This window comes from Gouania willdenowi, chromosome 12, assembly GCF_900634775.1.
Source record: "Gouania willdenowi chromosome 12, fGouWil2.1, whole genome shotgun sequence".
NCBI classification, from domain to species: domain Eukaryota; kingdom Metazoa; phylum Chordata; class Actinopteri; order Blenniiformes; family Gobiesocidae; genus Gouania; species Gouania willdenowi.
The window spans coordinates 33,194,342-33,216,481 of NC_041055.1; the positions used below are offsets into that span (position 1 = coordinate 33,194,342).

Below are 22,140 nucleotides of genomic sequence, written 5' to 3' on the forward strand. Positions count from 1 at the left end.
TCAAAAATACACAAAATGACTCTTAAAACATAAAAAAACCAGCGAAGACACACAAAATTATCACAAATACACACAAAACAACATTATCAAAGACACCAAATCTGTACACGATCACACAAAATGATGGAAAAACAAAAATACAGAAAAGGACACAAAAAACACACTAAACAACAACTTCAACACATAAAACAACAGCACATATAGAGTACAAAATAACTCCAAAGACATACAAATTGTCAACAAAATAACACAAAATGTCAGAAAAATATAAAAATATAAACAAAACTATAGATAATTACTTTTAAAATGCATAATAAATATTCTGAAAATGCAAAAATGACGAGAACACACATGAGTTTCTAATGATTTTCAGTTATAAACGCCCCGATCAGAGGGTCAAAGTGTATAAAGTTATGTTTCCTCCCTTTTTATTCCACATTTTGTAAAAGTCAGCTTTAAACAGGACAGTTGTGGAAACTCCCCCTCCTGACAATCCTGGCTCCTCCTACCCTATAAGAATGTGAGCTTCTCCCTCTCAAACTACCTCACAGCTAAGACAAACACTGTGGTTTAATATAGAATATATATTATACTCATATATGGAAAGTTACATACAAGCTCTGCATGTAGCCCCTCCCTGAGGAGCAGTAGAAAGCCACGGTGTAGCACCCATGGAGCAGTTCCATTTTTAGTACCCGTTATACCGCCTCGTATCACCTGTAAGATGATCTGACGTGTTTGTGACTTAATGCAATGCAGCGGTTGGACAAAACAAATGATTATCACCTTAAATGCACTAATCACTAGTGTAGATGATGATGAGAAAGTGACGTAGCAGCTCCATTAAGTGTTTGAAACAGCTGACTCAGCTGATTTACACCGTTGCTTTTGCTGCTGTGATAAACACACACCCTGAAGAAGCGCTGAGACGGACTCACAATCACAATAGCCTCCCTCTTAAATATCCATGTTTTACTGTAATGTGTAGTTTTTTGGCTGAAAACAACAACAATAACGACAGTGTGGACAGAAAAATAAAATGGCTCTGACGGTGATCACGGATCTCTCCCTCTCAGAGCGATGGATGAAGTCAGCGTCTATAGCCACGCCCACTCATGAATATGCATGAAGGCCCTAAAACAGCCTGTTTTTAGAACTGCTCAGAAAGTCACTTTCAGAGGTTAAAACTGGAAGTTTGGGAAAATAAAGCTGAAATACTATGTTGTTGGTGTTCTTAGAACTAATGGAGATGGTAGCATGATACTGGACCTTTAAACACACACAATGAATGAACACCATGTTTGTGTCTGTGCTGTGATAAAGTTGAAATAGAATAGATATTTCAGATTGTGAATAAGCAGATATATTACACATAGATATTGTAGCTGGTTCTCCATGACTCAGTCTATGTTATTGATGCTACGCCCACATTGGACTCCATCCATCAACACATAGAGTGAAATATTTGACCTGAATGATGAAATGTTTCCCTGAGGATGAATAAAAGCAGACTGATAGTGATCCTCCACATAGAGCACTGATTCTAGTGTTAATATTACTCTTTTCATCTGACTCTCTCTCACACACACACACAGAAAAAAAACAGAACTTTTTACACTTTGTTCCTCTGAATGAGGCTAAAGGATGTTTATCACTGTTGATAAACCATTAGAAAGTCATTTTACCTCCTCTTTAACCTATTTTTATCACTTTTTATTGACATATTTTTGCTCCTTTCAATGCATTTTTGCGACATTACTTCCTTTTCTGTTATTGTCATTTTTCACCATATTACTACTATTGCTACTATTATTACTACTATTACTACTACTATTACTACTATTATTACTACTATTACTACTACTATTACTACTACTATTACTACTATTATTACTACTATTACTACTACTACTACTATTACTACTATTATTACTACTATTACTACTACTACTACTATTACTACTACTATTACTACTATTATTACTACTATTACTACTACTATTACTATTACTACTATTATTACTACTATTATTACTACAACTACTACTACTATTACTACTACTACTATTACTATTACTACTATTATTACTACTATTACTACTACTATTACTATTACTACTATTATTACTACTATTATTACTACAACTACTACTACTATTACTACTACTATTACTATTACTACTATTATTACTACTATTACTACTACTATTACTATTACTACTATTATTACTACTATTATTACTACAACTATTACTACTATTACTACTACTACTATTACTATTACTACTATTATTACTACTATTACGACTACTATTACTATTACTACTATTATTACTACTATTATTACTACAACTACTACTACTATTACTACTACTACTATTACTATTACTACTATTATTACTACTATTACTACTACTATTACTATTACTACTATTATTACTACTATTACTACTACTATTACTATTACTACTATTATTACTACTATTATTACTACAACTACTACTACTATTACTACTACTACTATTACTATTACTACTATTATTACTACTATTACTACTACTACTATTATTACTACTATTATTACTACAACTATTACTACTATTACTACTACTACTATTACTATTACTACTATTATTACTACTATTACGACTACTATTACTATTACTACTATTATTACTACTATTACTACTACTATTACTATTACTACTATTATTACTACTATTATTACTACAACTATTACTACTATTACTACTACTACTATTACTATTACTACTATTATTACTACTATTACTACTACTATTACTATTACTACTATTGTTACTACTATTATTACTACAACTATTACTACTATTACTACTATTACTACTACTACTACAATTACTACTATTGTTGATACTATTATTACTACTGCTATTACTACTCCTATTAGGACTACCATTACTACAACTACTATTACTATTACTACTACTACTACACTTACTACTATTGTTGATACTATTATTACTACTACTACTACTGCTATTTATACTACTATTACTACTACTATTAATACTACCATTACAACAACTACTATTACTACTACTACAACTACTACTATTCTACTACTACTACTATTCTACTACTACTACTACTACTACTATTACTAGTATCATTACTACAACTATTACCACTTCAACTATTACTACTACTACTATGACTACTACTACTATTACTAGTATTATTACTATTACAACTACTATTATTACTAGTACTACTACTATTACTACTACTATTACTACTACTACTACAACTACTACTACTGCTACTACGATTACTACTATTGTTGATACAATTATTACTACTATTACTACTGCTATTACTACTACTATTACTACTACTACTATTACTACAACTACTACTATTATTACTACTGTTTCTACTATTACTACTACTATCACTACAACTACTATTACTACTATTACTGCTATTATTACTACAACTATTATTTCTAATACTACTATTACCACTACTATTACTACTACTACTACTACTATTACTACAACTATTACTACTACAACTACTACTACTACTACTATTTGTACTACTATTACTACTACTACTATTTCTAATATTACTATTACTATTACTACTATTACTATTACTACTACTATTATTACTACTACTACTGTTACTACTACTATTACTACTGTTCTTGGATGTGTTAGCACAACAACAAAAATCATAAATATGTCTAAGTTTATATCTCAATAGTACATTTCTGTCTAAACAAATCAATAATAATGCATTAATAGTATAAAATTCACTGTTATATTATGTCTCTGTATGAACTTGAGGCAGTGCATAGAAGGGGGCGTGGCAAAGGTGGTGTAGCGAAGGCGAGGGCCGTTTTTCGCCTCTTGCAGCTATATTTCATGCTATTTCATTCCATTTATTATGCCCATTATTTTCCAGTTTAAACTAATTGTTTTTACCACTACCAGCCCACACCATATGGACAGTTCGTTACTGTGAACCCAGATTTCCAGTACCTGGTCTCTGAATGCTCCCAACCTTCTTCAGAGAATATGGAGCAAGACCAAGAACTCTCCAAGGAACTGGATCAGACTAGGGACCAGGACCAAGGAACTGGGTCAGAGTGCAGACCAGTAATGATGCGTCCTCTATCAAAGAGGACCAGAAGCATCTGGACAAACTCTCCTCAGAACAGAAGGAGAAGGAAGTCCAGAAAAAACCAAAGAAAGGAAAGAGCAGAGGAAAGCGTAAACCTAGACTTTAGATGAAGTCGTCACCTTTAGGTTCACTTTAGATTAGACACTTTGTTCTATGTGTGTGAGTGATTGTTTAGGGTTAGGGTTCTCCGGGTGCTCCTACATAAAAATATGTTGATATTTTGTGACTTTGCTGTGCAAAATATTTCATAATAAAGGGTTCATTTGATTGATCTCTACTGCTGTTTGTTCTCATTCTATTTATGCTCTCAAATTATTTATTTTTCTTGTTGTAAATACATGTTGGTCTTCTCTGTAGACCAGGGGTTCTCAACCTTGGGGTTGAGGGACACTAGGAGGGGGTCGCCAGATACAATTTCAGCCCATTTTACTTTATTTTTTAACCTTTAGCTTATCTATTAGCACACTGTATTATTAGCGGTGTCCAACATCTATTATCTGGTTCTAGGATTTTACCTCATGATATTTAATAACATTTACATCATCAGGCAATGTTTGCATGAAGATTATGATGGAAATGAAAATATAATATAATTATACAGGACTTTAATAAAACCTAAACGAGGCAGAAAATAAATGTGAATAGATTTAGAGTAATTATAAAGATTTTTTCATTCACACCACATGATAATTGTACACTAAATAATAATAAATAATAGAATACATTACAGAAGTGATTTTATAAGTAAAGAATAAAGCAGGATTTGTGAAAAAAATAAACATTCATTTAAAGTCTTAATCATCTTAATTCTAATGAGTGATGAAATTCTCAAAACCAAAGAGATTCAGCGCAGACACATTTCTACCTATTGCCTTGAACAGATTGTGCCATACAATTTGTACTGCTGTTCCAGGTTCAAATTTCCTGTGCAGTTCTGCAGACGTGAAGTCAAATGACGGCATGTTATGTCTTACAACAGTATTAACTACCGTAAGTTTTATAGTCGCTAGCTTAAACCACGTGTCTTACTGATCCAGAAGGCCCCCCCCCCGCGTTATGGGGGAGCGGCGAGGGGAGGAGCCATTTCTATGGGCATGAATCAGTTTTGCTACAAACGTCTCACAAAATGTGTTGCAAAACTCAAGCAGCTCAGATTCACACGAGAAAAGCAGTTTGTGTTTGTGTTTGTGTAGCAGTGGATTAGAGACGTTATAACTGTAGAGTTGTGGTTGTAAACCATCATTTACACTAGTAATTAAATAACATGTGAATAAATATTGGATTCCGAGTTTGCAGCTGTAATTTTATAAGAAAGAAAGAAAGAAAGAAAGAAAGAAAGAAAGAAAGAAAGAAAGAAAGAAGACCACACAGGGTAAAAAATGGCCCCTCATGAAGCTTCAAGTGCTTTTTAAAGAGAAAGAATTTAACTTGTTACTATGGCATCCATGTTTCTTCTTCTTCTACTCTCCTCTCTCTCTCTCTATCTCTAACTCTCTTTTCATAACTTGTTCAATATTTATGAACACTGCAGAAATCCTAAGAGCAAAGCATGCTGGGAGGAGCTGCTGTGATGTCATTGCTCTACGTAGGCAGAAGCAGACGATCAAAGAGCTGATACTGAGAGCAACATAACATCTAAAAACTAAACACTGAAGGTTTAGAATTAATGATTTACTTTATTAAGGTTCATAAAAACAGTGCAGTAAGAAATTAATACAGCACATGATGATTACAGCTGTTATTTAATGTACTTTATAGGTTATAGCTCTACTATTAAAGTGATAAACTGTACATTATATACTGTATACATCACACTTTACTGTTAGCATAGTTAGCAGCACACATTTAATTTAGGACAGATTCAGATCTTTCCATATAATAAACATATATAATATAATAATCTACATTGTTTTTGCTTTCAGCAGAAATGTGTGAGAAGTCACTTTGTCAGATTTTAAAGGAAACACAAATAAAAACATTAGAATGTATGTACTTTACATCAGTGTACATGTTCTTTTTTAACGCTTCTAAAACCTCATTTAAAAACTGACATAAATGAGCTTTGATTGTTTAAGGCAAAAACACCAAATCTGGCAACCTCAGAATAATAATATGAATAATAACTCTATATGAATAATAACTCTATATTAATAATAACTATATGAATAATAACTCCATATGAATAATAACTCTATATTAATAATAACTATATGAATAATAACTCCATATGAATAATAACTCTATATTAATAATAACTATATGAATAATAACTATATGAATAATAACTCCATATGATCACTTCATAGAAGGTCAGTAATTATTCTTTTTATGCAAACTTTGAGTTTTAACAGCCGTTCGATCGATGGGAGGAGCTAAATAATACAAGAAAAACCTGCTCTTTTTAATGAGAAAATATTAAAATAAAGGTGTAATAATTTTACAAACAATTCACATCAAATTCCATTTCAGTCCAAACTGATGTTTTAGTTTAATGTGGGTTTGGAACTGAAAACATTTTGTTAAAACATGAACTATAAACTTTATTTTAAAATTTGTGGCCTGAACTTCATGTTTTTCAAAATGAACTTTGAACAACACTGTCCACATCCCACAATGCAATGCACCAAACTTTTCCCACACTTTTAATAAACCAAGTACAAGTTGATAAACAGATCAATGGCGTTTTAAAATCGGGTTTTTATCATCTTCGTCTTTTATCCAAAGTTAAGCCTTTTTTATCATTTAATCTTTTTGAACAAGTCGTGCACGCTTTTATTTCAAGCCGTCTGGACTACTGCAACGCACTTTACTCAGGCATCAGCCAAAAGGCACTTTACCACTTGCAGTTAGTCCAGAACGCAGCGGCACGACTTTTAACAGGGACCAAAAAGCGTGAACACATCACCCCAATCCTTGCTTCTTTGCATTGGCTCCCTGTTAAATTTAGAATTGATTTTAAAATTTTATTGTTTGTTTTTAAAGCTTGGAATGGACTGGCCCCTCAGTATATCACAGACCTCATCCAAATTTACCGACCCCCGCGCGCTTTGAGGTCTGAGGGCCAGCTCGTGGTTCCGAAGGCGAACCGTAAAACTAAAGGGGACAGAGCGTTTTCCGTTGTCGGCCCTAAGCTGTGGAACGCTCTGCCCCCCCACATCCGTACGGCCCCCACCGTGGAGTGTTTTTAATCTCGTCTCAAAACTCACTTTTATTCTCTGGCTTTTAGCACCGCGTAGGTTGTGTGGTCCTCTGTGTCTTTTATTTGATGTTATTTATAGTTTTTAATGTGTTTTTATTTATATTTATTCTTTTAAACTGTTTTATTTTTATTTATTGTTTTATACTCATTTAGTGGCAGAGCTCATTTGTATTGTTTTGGTTTTATTGTTGTTGTTTAAATGTGCTCTATAAATAAAGTGTTTGCATTGGAGATGAAAACAAACTTTCAAGCTACAATTTAAACCTTTTTCATCTTTTCTCCAATCAAATCATCTTTGATTTATTGATTTATTGATCTCTGAGGACCACACTTTGTCTTTATCTGATCAAATATTAACGTTAGCAGCAGCTTTAAATAAAATATAAACGTCTGGTTTTGTTATTAGGGCATTTTAAACTATGGACAGATGATCAATAATTCCACATTCCTCCCCAGGTCCAAACATTAGTGAAGATTTCCATTAAAGCAGCACTAAAGGATCGATCTGTTGATCTGAACATTATTGATCCATAACTGAGCACTCACTGATCAATGTGACTATTTCAAATCATTCCTTTAACAACACAAAGGAACAGATTCAATCTCCTTCGTCTACGTATTAATATCATTATTATATTCATCTTCCACTCTGTGGCGTTGCAGGGCGTCGCTAAGCCTCTCAAGGTCATTCATAGGTCACAAAGCTAACGACAAAGACAGATAATTAACGAGAAGAGGACGGAGCCTCCCTCGACTCACACCCTTTACATTCTACATTACACACAATATTATACCATATTATACCATATTATACAGCATTATACAGTATTATACCATATTATACAGCATTATACAGTATTATACCATATTATACAGTATTATACAGTATTATACCATATTATACAGTATTATACCATATTATACAGAATTACACCATATTATACAGTATTATACCGTATTATAACATATACAGTATTATACCATATTATACCATATTATACCATATTACACAGTATTATAACATATTATACAGTATTATACAGTATTATACCATATTATACAGAATTACACCATATTATACAGTATTATACCGTATTATAACATATACAGTATTATACCATATTATACCATATTATACCATATTATACCATATTACACAGTATTATAACATATTATACAGTATTATACAGTATTATACCATATTATACAGAATTACACCATATTATACAGTATTATACCGTATTATAACATATACAGTATTATACCATATTATACCATATTATACCATATTATACCATATTACACAGTATTATAACATATTATACAGTATTATACAGTATTATACCATATTATACAGTCGTATTTTGTGTGTTAATGGTGAAAATGTGCATTCACTCTAGAATTGTACGTGTCCGTCTCATAAATTTGATGGACAGTAATGAACACACGCACACGCACACGCACACACACACACACACACACACACACACACACACACACACACACACACACACACACACACACACACACACACACACATACACACACACAGACTAGATGTCTGAGAACTAAAGCACTCAGCTACACGTGAGCAGAAGATGATCCATTAGTCGTCCTACGGTCAGTGTGACAGGACGCAGAGGAGCAGAAATGATTGATCAGGAAAACAGGAAGGACTAATAATTGTGATGGAAAGTTCAAACGTGTAACGCCAAGTACTGAGTATTACATAAACAGGTTAAAGACACACAGGTCAGTAAGAAGAAAGATTAGTGACTCCTACACAATAAAAACCACTAAACTTTAAACCTACACAATCTATTCTCACATAATCAATAACAGCTCATATTAAACACATTTTACTGCTGAGGTCAAACATGGGCAGTAAGGTCAGAGAATGAAGGAAGGAACGTTTCACCTTCAAAATAAAAGCATAGTGAAAGATCAGCTGAACGTGGTCTGAACAGGAAACAGTCACGATCAATAAAAGTGATGCAAGGTCAGTGATTGTGAGCATAAAGAGAGCGAAAAATAATCACCACACATTTATAACAGAATAGATTATCATCCTAACAGACATCAAACATGTGATTATATCTGATCTGAGGGTCACATGATCAATATTCATTTGAAATAAAGAACTATCAGCATTAACACAGGAAACAACACAGTTACTGTGTGTAGTTAGTGTGTATGTTAGTTCTGTTGTTGTTACCGCACCAACAGAAGACAAAATGCCTTGCTCAAAGAGTCTCTGGTTTAGTTCCAATAAGCAGAATAACATGTGACACGTAGCATCTCAAATATCAAAAGCAGTGTTTTTATGTAAATAAATAAATTTAACTCTATTTCCTCAGATGTTTCATGAACTAAAATATATTTATAGCTGGTAAATCCTAAACAAATAAGTTCTTTTCTATAAAACCTTTTATTATTTCTGTTTCTGATGTAAATACTTTCAGATTTAAACGACCTTCATTTTTAGAGTCAAAGTTAAATTATTTCTCTAAAAGCTCAGTTGTGTTGTTTTTCATGCAGTGAAAACATTTCAATGTTTTCTCTAGTGAAGGAGATTCATGAATAATTCACATAATATCAAATATTAAACAATGAGTTAATACAATAAATGTCTACAGTATGTATGTGGTTACGTTGGAATAGCTTCACTTTAGCTCCAGGACGCTAATCTAAATTTAATCTTTACAATGGAAATAATAAAGTAGGAGTGATTTCTACAGTAACACATGGTGGAACTGTGTCATAATAACACAACGTCAGCGTTGGCCTGGTTTCACCTCAGAAAACACGCTGCAGATGGAGAGAGGAATGAAACAGTGATAGAACCAGTGAGTGATGACATCAGAACACAAACACATTTTATCCTTAAAACACACATGTGGACATCAATGCACAAAATAACCACAAATACACAAAGAAAACACACAAAAGACAACTTCAATAATCAAAATGACTCCATAAAAACACACAAAATAAAAACAGAAAAAGCCAAAGTGACAAACAACACGTCTTTGTATCCATAATATTTCACATAATCTCAAACACACGTTTGTAGTCACGGGATAACATGATCACCACTCAGCTCGTTACATCTCCTTTTTTCAGATGAAAAATAGCGTTTAAAGGTGTGATATCGTCCTAAAACGTGCATTTCAGGCATTTCTGTGTCATGTTTTAGAGGCTTTAATATACAACGTCACAAATGACTAGAGGTGTAACAAAATAGTCAACTCACGATACGATATGAATATGATATGAAATACTCTGCCTTCACTGAACACATGAGCGTTCCCACGAGTAGATTAGCACAACCCCAGTCAACGGAACATCTGCTTTGTTCTACATCTATAGTAAACATGACAGACTGAGTCTGAGCTGCTACGGGAAGCAAGAAGGTCAAATGTCAATGCACTCTTTTATTCATTTTGTTTTTACTTGATTTTATGTTGCCATTTTTTATTTTGCAAAATTTTGTTAAATTCCTTCTAATCACACATAAAATACACAGATTTAATGTTCGTGGAAAAACATTTTAATGAAAAAAAGTCAAGATGAGCTTGTAAGGTGCACACACACACACACACACACACACACACACACACACACACACACACACACACACACACACACAGACACGTCCTCCATCATCTCCAGTCCTGCTGTTAACAGGCGGTAACCAAAGCTGACATATGCTCTACACTGTAGGATCTAGGAACGCACACACACACACACACACACACACACACACACACACACACACGCACACACACACACACACACACACACACACACACCTGTTATCTCAGGGCTGCAGATGTTGGACGGGAAAACGAGCCATTTCAACACTAATGTCCAGAACGTATAAATAATACATAAAGTATGTAAAAAGGTAATAACAATATCCAGGCAATAAGTGACAGATATCAGTCCCTGCAGATTGTGCCGACTCATGCCTGTACATACAGTATATATACATGAGGAGTGACAGATCCACTGAGTCAGGTTGGTGCAGCAGTCATAGAGAGAGAGGACGAAGAGTAGAACATCACACTATAAATAGAATTATAATATATATCACACTGATGGACACAAGCCTTTAGATGACCTCAGAATGTTGGAGAATTAAAACACTTTAACTAATAGTCTCCTCCTCCTCTCACATTGAAACACATTTTATAAAAAAAGGCAAAGTCAACGGCTTACTTTATTTATAATCTTACAATTGATCTAAATATTAAGTTAAATGTAAACCTCTTGTTTACAGAAAGAGGACAAAAACAGTTGTGACCACAGGGGGCGACAGTTCTAACTCAGAGGTTTGGTAGTAGACAATGAAGCAGAGAAGAAGAGCTCTCCTAAGGAACCTTTACTCTCCCTTTAACAGTGCGCTGACATGCTCTGGTGGCTGAAGTTAGAGAGTAAATCACAGACTGTTGAAGACACAAACCCTGAGGAGGTGGGAGGTCTTCAGCTGCACAAGTCGTCATTTTGTCTGAAAAAGCTACTAAATGACGACTGATGTCCAATATCAGCAACGTACAGTATTACAGTCATAGTCGACGGTTCTAATCCCATGTGCTACGTTCAGGGACCAGTTGTAAAACAATCAGTGAAAAACTGTGACTATTGACTCAGTCAACAGAGCTGCAGCTTTCACTACACACTGTAAAAGTTACTGTATGTTGGTGAAAATAGCAGAAACAGATTCTCAATCATTGGTTTAAAGTAGGTAATCAATAACCAGTAACCAGTAATCAATAACCAGTAAGTCATCAGTTTCTCATCACAGCAAAATGAGTTTATTCTATTATAAACCCTAAAATAAGCTATAGACATATTATTATAGGAGCTCCTTATTCACTGTAAACATCTAAAGTGTCACATTCGTACAACAGTGGGAACAATTGAACGTCAAATATTACGTTATAGGTTTGTATTGTGGCAATAAGTATTGATCCAGAACAACAACATTATTCCAGTCGGACCCACAGAAATGTGATTATCAGACATTTTCCAGTCTATTTTTCTTCTTCTATTTATAATTTTTGTATTCATTTTCCAATTGTACATTATTATCCAATTTTTTCTGTAATTTTATTGTCCTTTGTGTGTAATTTTGTGCATTTTTTCTGCAAACTTGTCTTTTTGTATAATTCTGTATTTTTTGTTGTCATGTAGTTTTGTCTTTTTTGTATTTTTCTATAATTTTCTGTAGTTTTTTTCCGAAAATTATGTATTTTTTGGAGCTTTATTATTTGAGTATTTTTTTTGTCTGTGTATTGTTTTTGTGGCTGTTATCCTTTTACATATCTTTTGTTTGTTTTTGGTGTCTTTTTGTGCATTTTTCCATAAACATCTTTTTTTAATTGTTGTCTTTTTTGTATTTTTCTACACTTTTCTGTTTTTGTCTCTTTTTCTGTTTGTTTTTGTCTGTGTAATTTTGTAAAATGTAGTTTTATTATATTTATTGCCCTTTTGTTTACTTTTTTCCTTTTGTGTATTTTTAGCCTATAATGACATAAGGGTAAACGGACGTGTGATGTTCTTTATGTATAATAAAACATATGTTCTCTAGGTTTTATTACGCTAACACTGTAAATGTCAAAGTTAAACGGAGGATTAGGGCACATTTCCATGTGTGCTGAGTGCGTACTTTAAGAGGCTACGTGTCACTTCCTGTCACCTTGGCGTCCCCTGTGATCCTCTGTCGTATGAGCTGAAAAAGAGCTGAGTCATTATAATCAGACCATGATGCACACAGTTTAACTGTAGATTTATCAGTGACAGGTTTTAACATAAAAACACAAATATTGACAGTGACAACAAGTCGTCTTATCTTAGCTCAGCGGCCGAATATGACTCTGTTATATTTCCTTAAATCATTTTTATAATATTGGCCTCATAGATTAATACATCTAAGAGAATTTGCTCTAAAAAAGAGTTTAAACTGTTTTTAATGTTTTGGTGCCCTTTTGTGTATATTTGGTATCATTTTTTGTATTTTCTTGTTTTTGTTTGTGTAATTTTGTAGTTTTATTGTCTTTTTGTTGTATTTTGTGCAAATTTGTTGTTTTTTGTATTTTTCTTTACTTTTCTATATTTTTTGTAGTTTTTCATTTTCTGTATTTTTTTGTATTAATTAACAATGCAATGCACCAAACTTTACCCAAATGTCAGTAAGAGAAAGTTTACAGTGGAGATCAAAACAAATATTTCTTTTTGTTGATTTACAGTATTGATCCATGGAGTTTACACTAGTCTTTATCTGATCAAACAAAACATCACTGGAAACAAACCTACAGCAGATGAAAAATAGTATTGATATTAAGAGTTTATAATGTATGTGTGATTAAGTATTCATCCATGAGCTGTGCATACAGTATACTGTATATACATGAGCACAACAGAAAGAAGTAAATGATTTACAGCTCAGCTCTAACATCTCACTGAATGAAAGGAATCTGAAACCTGCAGATATTACTCTCAGTAATCTCACAAGCACAGAATAATACAGTTTACAGTAAGTGCAGTTTTTCCACCCAACGTGATCTCTTTGATTTCAGCTGATGTGGACACGAGTGATGGGAACCAGCAGATACTGGTTATTGAGTCTGAGCCGTTTCATCTGCTGCTACAGAGCTACAGGATCATCCCAGTGAACAATGAAACACTGTCTGTTGTGCACGTACGTACACGATAAAGATGCAACGATAATCCTGCAAAACTCATCAACCGTTTGCAAAAACACAAGATTGATCTCAGTTCATGGGACTCATAAAGGAACTGATTCTCAGTTTAAAGTCATTTTAATGGATATTAAACTTCCCAAAATGGCACCAAACATACTAAATACCATCAATCAATTCAACTAAAGTTCTTAATTTGATATATTTACTAGTGCTGGAACATTATTACATTATTTGTGATTAATAATTACAAAAATAATGCACAAAAAAAAAGAATAATGCAGTTAATCACTTTTTTCTCCACTGCAAACAGCATGGAACCTTTCTAATGTCACTAGTTCCCAGTATACCATAACACTGACGCACAGACCACAACACATGAAACAGGAGAACCAGAGAAGTCGTTGCTGAGCTACGTGGACGTTAATTTTAGTTTAAATAAAAACACTGGATGGAAAACTAAAGCCTAGTTGTGTGAAAATACTTTGTAAATAGCTAGCTCTGCTAGCCTCAGCTAGCACCTCAATGGTAACATGTAGCTGCTAGCACCTCAATTGTAAATATGTAGCAGTTAGCACCACATGCTAAACATTTAGCAACTAGCATCTCAATGCTAAACATGTAGCAGTTAGCACCACAATTCTAGCATGTAGCAGTTAACACCTCAATGCTAACATGTAGCAGCTAGCACCTCAATGCTAAATATGTAGCAGTTAGCAACACATGCTAAACATTTAACAGCTAGCACCTCAATGCTAAACATGTAGCAGTTAGCACCTTAATGCTAAACATTTAGCAGCTAGCACCTCAATGCTAAACATGTAGCAGTTAACACCTCAATGGTAAACATTTAGCAGCTAGTACCTCAATGCTAAACATGTAGCAGTTAGCACCACAATGCTACACATTTAGCTGTGTCTTCGATCCAGAAAGTTTACTAAAAATCCAGAAAAGCATGAATATATCTTAGTTAAATATGTTAGTGTTTTGTGAACAATACAATCATAATATTCTTTATTCATATTACTCATTATGTCAGCACTCAGTAAAGGAAATAATAAACACTATTTAGTTGCTTAAGATCATTTATTGTTTTCATTGATTCAAAATGTCTCAAATGTTGTTAGATAATCGTGTTGCAGCACTAATTTAAAGGCTTATGGATATGAATATATACTTTATTGTCATATATGTACAGCTACATACACTTCTTCATTTGACTCTTTACTGAGGAACAGTGGACTGCCATGGTGCAGCACCAGGACGTGCTCAACATCACACAATGATGGTGGAGCTGAGATTTGAACCAGTGACCCTCCACTTCCTTAACCGCTGGGCAACCACTGCCAGGAGGTCTAACGCTGAAATCAGGTCAGATTACGTCACGAGAAATTTGATTTACTGTATAGTTATTTTTATTTCATTTTCAGTGGAAACAGCTTTGATATAAAATCTAAAGTATCGAGAAGCTTTTGATCAGTTTATAAGCTGTTATTTCATTGGTTGCTGTGGTTCGGAGGAGTAACATATATACATCCTGTATCTCTGCATTAGCCATTAGCATTAGCATGTGTAATATGAAATGTGTTTAGGCCATTAGAGGCTGTGATAGAGTCATGCTGATCTAACTTCATCACATAAAGCAAAGCTAGCTTCACTTTTATTATTGGAAACTCAATGACTTTCATTGTTCCTTTAATGATTCCTGCTTATTTAAAGCACTCGTATAATTGTATTAATTACTTGTAATCAGTGATTATTGTTACGTAGATCAGTTTAACTCATTTTTTTACTTTTAAAAGTAAAGATGCTCAATTTTAGCTCTTTGTTGATGTCTGATATTATCAGACTACATTTCTGATATTGATATTGATATTGATACATACGTACACAGACAACCTTCCACTGGATTTTAGGTCACACGAGATCTCTCTCTCTCCATGGAAACCACAGGTTAATCCTATGATTAACATAGCTAATGAGTTAGCGTTAGCTTAGCCTTGAGTTAATTAAATATGCAGGCCTACAAAACAGGGAACAATGATTTATAATTGTCATATTATTCATGAGTTTATTCCACAGGGGCCATACAAACCAAACTGTTAAACCAGAGTTAGCTACAAAGCTAATTTCCATCTGTTGTAAAATAATATATGATACACACGATAAAACAAACATATTAGCATTTAAAACAATACATATTCAACAACAGTCCATCACTAAATGATATGATTGAAACACTTCATAAACCAATGAAAAACACGTTTCTTTAGTCACAGAATGAAGGTCAACAAACAAACCAGGAGAAGGTCACGAGTCACGACCAGTTTTAACAGGAAATGACTCGTATTAAAATGTCAGGGTGGTCAAAAACTAGCCTGTAGTTAGCACTGTAGCACAATACTGATATTAATGTCAACATTTTATGTCAAATATCAACCAGTAATATCTCTTTTTAAAAGCAATGACTTTTTTTAATAGTGCATAAATAGCCTAGAATACATTTTTAGACGTGTTTTTTAAAGAAAGTAAATGTTTATTAAATATTCTGACATTTTTTAAATATTCCAGTATCCTTTGCTTTTCAAGCACAACAAAGTTTTTCATTTATATTAACCCTTCAAACAATAAAAAAACAAACTAAAGTACATTAAAGGGGAGGTATGAATTAAAATCACATTCTAATGGTTTATCTACAGTGATAAACATCCTTTAGCCTCATTCAGAGGAACAAAGTGTAAAACGTTCTGTTTCCTCCCTTATTATTACACATTTAGTAAAAAAAAAAAAAAAAAAGTCAGCTTAAACTGATGAGCAGATGATGGGATGTTTATGGGTTCGTGGCTCACAGCGCTAACAACGGACTCGGTTGTGGAATTGGACGGTTTCAAAGTTCTACACGGTGACGGACAGCGGTAAGTGTAAAGGAGAGAAGTCTGGATGTGTTTGTGTGTGGAAAGGAGGAGCTTCATATTCATTTTATTGCCTTTCAAAATAGGACTACTGTACAGTTTTAGAGCCTGTGTTCCTCCATCTTGAAATCATGTGATTGATGATGTCACAACTGCCTGTAAACATCCCATTGTTTTCTAATAGAGTGAAACATTCAGCCTGATTTATAAGTGTAAAGTAGTCCTGTTTTTAAAAGGCCATTAAATGATTATGGTGCATAATAATGTGTTTATTAGACATAGATCTACTAATAAGGACATTGAGAAGATTTTAGGACACATTTGTAAAAATAAAGATCTGACGGCTCAACTAGTCTAGAACATTCTGATGGTCTATCCTTCTATTCTATTCTGTTTGTCCTTCTGTTCACTAACAAAAACCAGTGGAACCAGATGTTCTCCACCTCTGAACCTGGTTCTAATGGAGATTTATTTCTATAAAATAGAGGAAGTTTTTTCTTTCTACTGTTACTAAATGTTTGTTCATGTGGATCTGGTTTTTTCTTTCTTACAATAAACGATACGACAACTAGAATAAGTTTATACAGATCTGAATAAAACGTCAGGGTCAGGCTGTGAGTTTGGTGTCATCCATCTAACCATCCATCCATCCATCCATCCATCCATCCATAGAGCTTCTCACTGTTCTCTCCATGGTCAGAAACTATTACTTCCTTGTTGTGTGTATTATTAATTTGTTGGTTCTACTGTCTCTAATGTCTGCATCTTCAACATCTCACCAAACAATAATAATGTGAACCAATAACAGCAAGAGCTAGCAGAGCTTTTCTGTTCTACCATTTCTCCAGTTTTACACATGTACGTATCAGTTTATACATCAGATTATATTGATCTACATTTAATAAACAGTTAATCTGACTCCACTGTAGGTCTGGGTGATATGGCCTTTTTAAAATATCTTCATACTTTTAAGCTATATCACAATATACGATATATATGTCGATATTTGAGATGATGCTTAGATGTATAAAATCAAACCAGAATGTCAATAATCAATATATATTAATGTTTTCTCTGTGATGTAATTGAGGTTTCCTGTTCATTTCTTTTTTTCAAAGGCAAACTTTTAAAATAACACTTTATTAACAGAGGTGTAGAGAACAATATCAAAATGTATAAAACAAAGTGCATTTGTGCACATTTTAAAAACAACTTCAGCTGTACTGCTGTACAGTTTTTATTTTTAATTATTACAAATAACTATCAATTATTTATTTATTATTACTGACAAATGTGAATTTATCAGATACATAATATATATATATATATATATATATATATACTGTATATGTTGGCACTACTACACGTGCTGTAATGATGGCCTTCTGAGGACTGTCCCTTTAAGAGCGTCATGGTAACGTAAGGTCAGAGTTGAGTCAGACCTACTTCCTGATTCGTACTGAGCTCATGGACGAAGTTTAATGTTACTTTTCTGTTTCCGTCCCGTCTGAAACGACACAGAAGCAGAGTTTGATCTTCACCTGTTTACAATAAACGTACAGTGTGACGGTTATTGATCTCTGATCTTTAAGAGGGACAGATAGAGGAGAAAAAGGTATAATATCGGCTCTATGGAAGAAACTTTTAATGTTACGTGAATTATATCAATATTACAATATAGTCCTATGCTATATCTCCTAGATAAATATATTGATATTTATCAAAAACTCGATATATCGCCCAGCCCTACTCCGCTGCAACACTTTCCTTAACAGCTGACACAACTATAGAAACACTGGCAGTAGAAAACAACTGGTATTTTTCAGGGTTTTCTGATTTATTTTTGTATTTGTTTTATTAAATTATAGAATATTCTTATGTTTAAGGTAACCTAGTAGTTAGTTGTCCATTAATATACAGTTTGTATTGGATTTATTGTTATTTTTCAAGGTATATTTTTCATTTATTATATTTAAAGCGGAGGAGCCGGTGCACTCAACCGCCAACCCCAAGGCCCCCCACCGACATGGACATGAGACATGGACCAAGCCACACCCATAGGGAAGAGGCACCCCCACTCCCCGCTGGGCCGACACCGCCCGGAGAGAGCCCCCAGCAGCACCCCCTCACGCCCCCGAGACCCAGCGCTCCACCATGCCCGACCGCACCATCCTGATGTATTTGCATTCTACACGGTGGCCCAGCCATCAACAGAGGGACCAGGCCCCCACCCGACAGGCCCAAATATGAGGTCCTACCCACCTTCCTGTTATGGTGCCTCTGGGTTTACTGCACATTAAAAACACTTGAGATGAAGCTCTGTATTCAGGATAACATGATCACCAGTCTAAGCGTAACAGCGTGAGATTGTGAGACGCGTTATTGGCAGAATTGCTCATATTCATCCATTTCTCACACTTTCTAAACATTTCAACAGTGAAAACTAGCGTATCGTTGTGTGATATCGTTAAAAAAAGACAGAAAAACTGTTTCAGAATGTTTTCTACAATCAAAGAAAAATCTAACAGAAATGAGTAAAGAAGACTTTTATATACTGTACAACCAGCCAGGGAAACCATGAGAGCTACTGTAAATATGAGTTATATAATCCTCACACAGTAAAACACATTTAAACTAATTATAACTGGCACACAGAACACAAACAAAAGCAGCTAAATGTAGAATAAAGATAGTTACACTGTATGTGCACACTACCTTTACAGTAGACGATTATGATGATACAATTATTTTGGGAAAATCAAGAATAAAGTTAAAATGTCGAGATTAAAGTCGACATTTTTAGAATAAACTCAAAATACAACATGGTGATAAAAGTGGAAGGTTTTCTATTAAAGTCAAATCTACTCTAGTGTCCATCCAAACTGGTCCTAATGTGTTTCCGTAGCTCCTCCCACAGACGGACTCAATGCCCCGCCTCTTCATAAAAATATTGCTTTTTACTTCTTTTATCAATATATCTACAAAGTCCTTAAAGAGATTACAACACTGTTATTAAAATATACATTTGATACACGGCGACCATCTGCGTATGTAGATATGACTTTATTAGCAAAACTTTGACTTTTATCAAAATATTACATTTTGAGTTCAATCTAGACTTTTCAACTTCAATCTCAATTTCTCAACTTTAATCTTGTCTTTTTAAATTTAATCTTGACTTTTTGACTTTACAACTTTAATCTCATCTTTTCAAGTTTAATCTTGATTTCTCAACTTTAAACTCGACTTTTCGAATTTAATCTCGACATTTTGACTTCATTCCTGATTTGTCCAAAATAATTTCTAAAGTGTCCCTAATCTGTTTCCGTACATCCTTTGAACATAGAGCTATAGATTCTAGACAGGGATGAAGATGAGTTTTCAATTCTCACAGTGAGCGTCTGGATTCCTCACTTCAACGCTCTGAAGATGCCACGGCTTCAATCAATGAAATGTGAACAGAAGGAGTGCAGGGATGAATGGAGATTCAGGTTGATCCGGGTGGGGGTGGGGGGGTATATTTTGGTGGTAACGCTGTGAATAATTCATTGTGTAAAAACTGAACGAGCTCTGGAACAGTCTCAACGTTTGGTGTGTGTTACGCCACCTCCATTTTACTTCTGCACAAATCACACAACAAATCACACACCATCAGGTATGAGCGACACACGCAGGTTCAAAGGTCGTAGATAACGTCATCAATCAGAGTGATCAGTAAAAAAACAACAAGCAGCAGCTTTTAGTGGTCACACCTCCAGCAACACACACGCACACACACACACACACACACACACACACACACACACACACACACACACACACACACACACACACACACACACACACACACACACACACACACAGTGTCCATGTGTAATCACATTCTAACTAATGGAGCAGGTGAAGGATGTGAGAATAATCTCTAACTCTAACTGGTCTCTGGGGGTGGGGGGGGGGGTGCAGTGGTAGATGAGGCGTACCTTGCGTCTGCGGTCTCTGGATCGATTCCTCTTCTTGATCTTCTCCTCCTCCTTCTCCCGCTGCTCCTGGGCGGCGGCCTCAGCGAGGTCCTTGGTCTTACGGAGCTGCTTGGCGGCTTGTGCCATGTTGATGCTAGTGCTACTAGTGCTAGTGCTGCTACTGCTGCTGTTGTTTCCTCTACCCCCCCACCACCCCCCACTCAGCGACTACCTCCTCCTCTCAGGTGGCCACCACGACATCTGTGTGTGCGTGCTGTGAGCGAGCAGCAGCAGCAGCTATAGAGGGGATGCTAAGGGATGCTACGTGCCCACAAAGAGGAGAAGATGCTGCAGCTCCTTCAGTGGTGCTGATGCTGCCTGCATCCACTCCCCTCCCCCTCCTCTCCTCCCCCTCCCCTTCCTTCCTCTCTCTCCTCAGTCACGCAGTCATTGCTGAGCAGCTCAAAGCAGAGCAGAGCAGAACGTCTGCTGCAGAGCTCTGTAACGTGCAGCGCATGATGAAAACAGTGGCTCAAAGCTTCCAATGGTTCTCCTCTCACGTCTCTCTCTACCCGACCACGTCAACTCCCTCCTGCACACAGATGAAAAACAGGAGACGCTTAAACCTGATCATCTATTACGTGATACTTCACTGATTCACGTCATCAGAGGACGAGAACCAAGGAAAACTGCAGTGAGACACCAACGATTCATAAAAACTGCATAACGCACACGCACACACGCACACAATATAAAGTTCTCTGACTTAAAACTTCACCGTTCAGTAACTAAACAGATCTGATTTATTTGTTCACATGACTATTTAAAATATGATATATTTAAAATATAAATCAGACTAATGTGACCCACAGACTCATTGTTTAGTGCAGAGGACGAGGAGAAAGAAAAAGAGACAAATATTTAGTTTTGTGGTGATTTATTATATGAACTTTATTCAAGCTTTGATCAGAACCTGACAAAGTCTGACAGATATTATATATTTATTATATATTTATATCAGAGTCTGACCTGAAACACACATATCTACGTTAGTTTTAGTGGTAAACCTGCTTTTATTAATAAACATCACATCAGCGCATTAGGGATGTTGTGATATAACTTCCTCACTTCCGATACTGTACCGATATTACAGCCTTGAGTATTGGCTGATACGATACGATACGAGCATGAATCAT

At 34.8% G+C, this 22,140-nt stretch overlaps 1 protein-coding gene across 9 annotated transcripts in view; it reads right to left on the reverse strand.

Moving 5' to 3' along the window:
* The window catches only part of LOC114472966 (ankyrin-1-like), a 68,492-nt gene extending 47,290 nt beyond the window's left edge, over positions 1-21,202 (reverse strand). For 3 of the 9 annotated variants that reach the window (XM_028462289.1, XM_028462293.1, XM_028462292.1), the window contains exon 1: positions 20,966-21,200. In XM_028462289.1, the coding sequence (XP_028318090.1) occupies positions 20,966-21,091 (126 nt within the window). In that variant the 5' untranslated portion in view covers positions 21,092-21,200. Of the gene's footprint in view, positions 1-20,965 lie in introns of all 9 variants that reach the window. The other 6 variants (XM_028462290.1, XM_028462288.1, XM_028462287.1 and 3 more) reach the window with 3 other exon arrangements.
* Between the last annotated feature and the right edge of the window lie 938 nt (positions 21,203-22,140).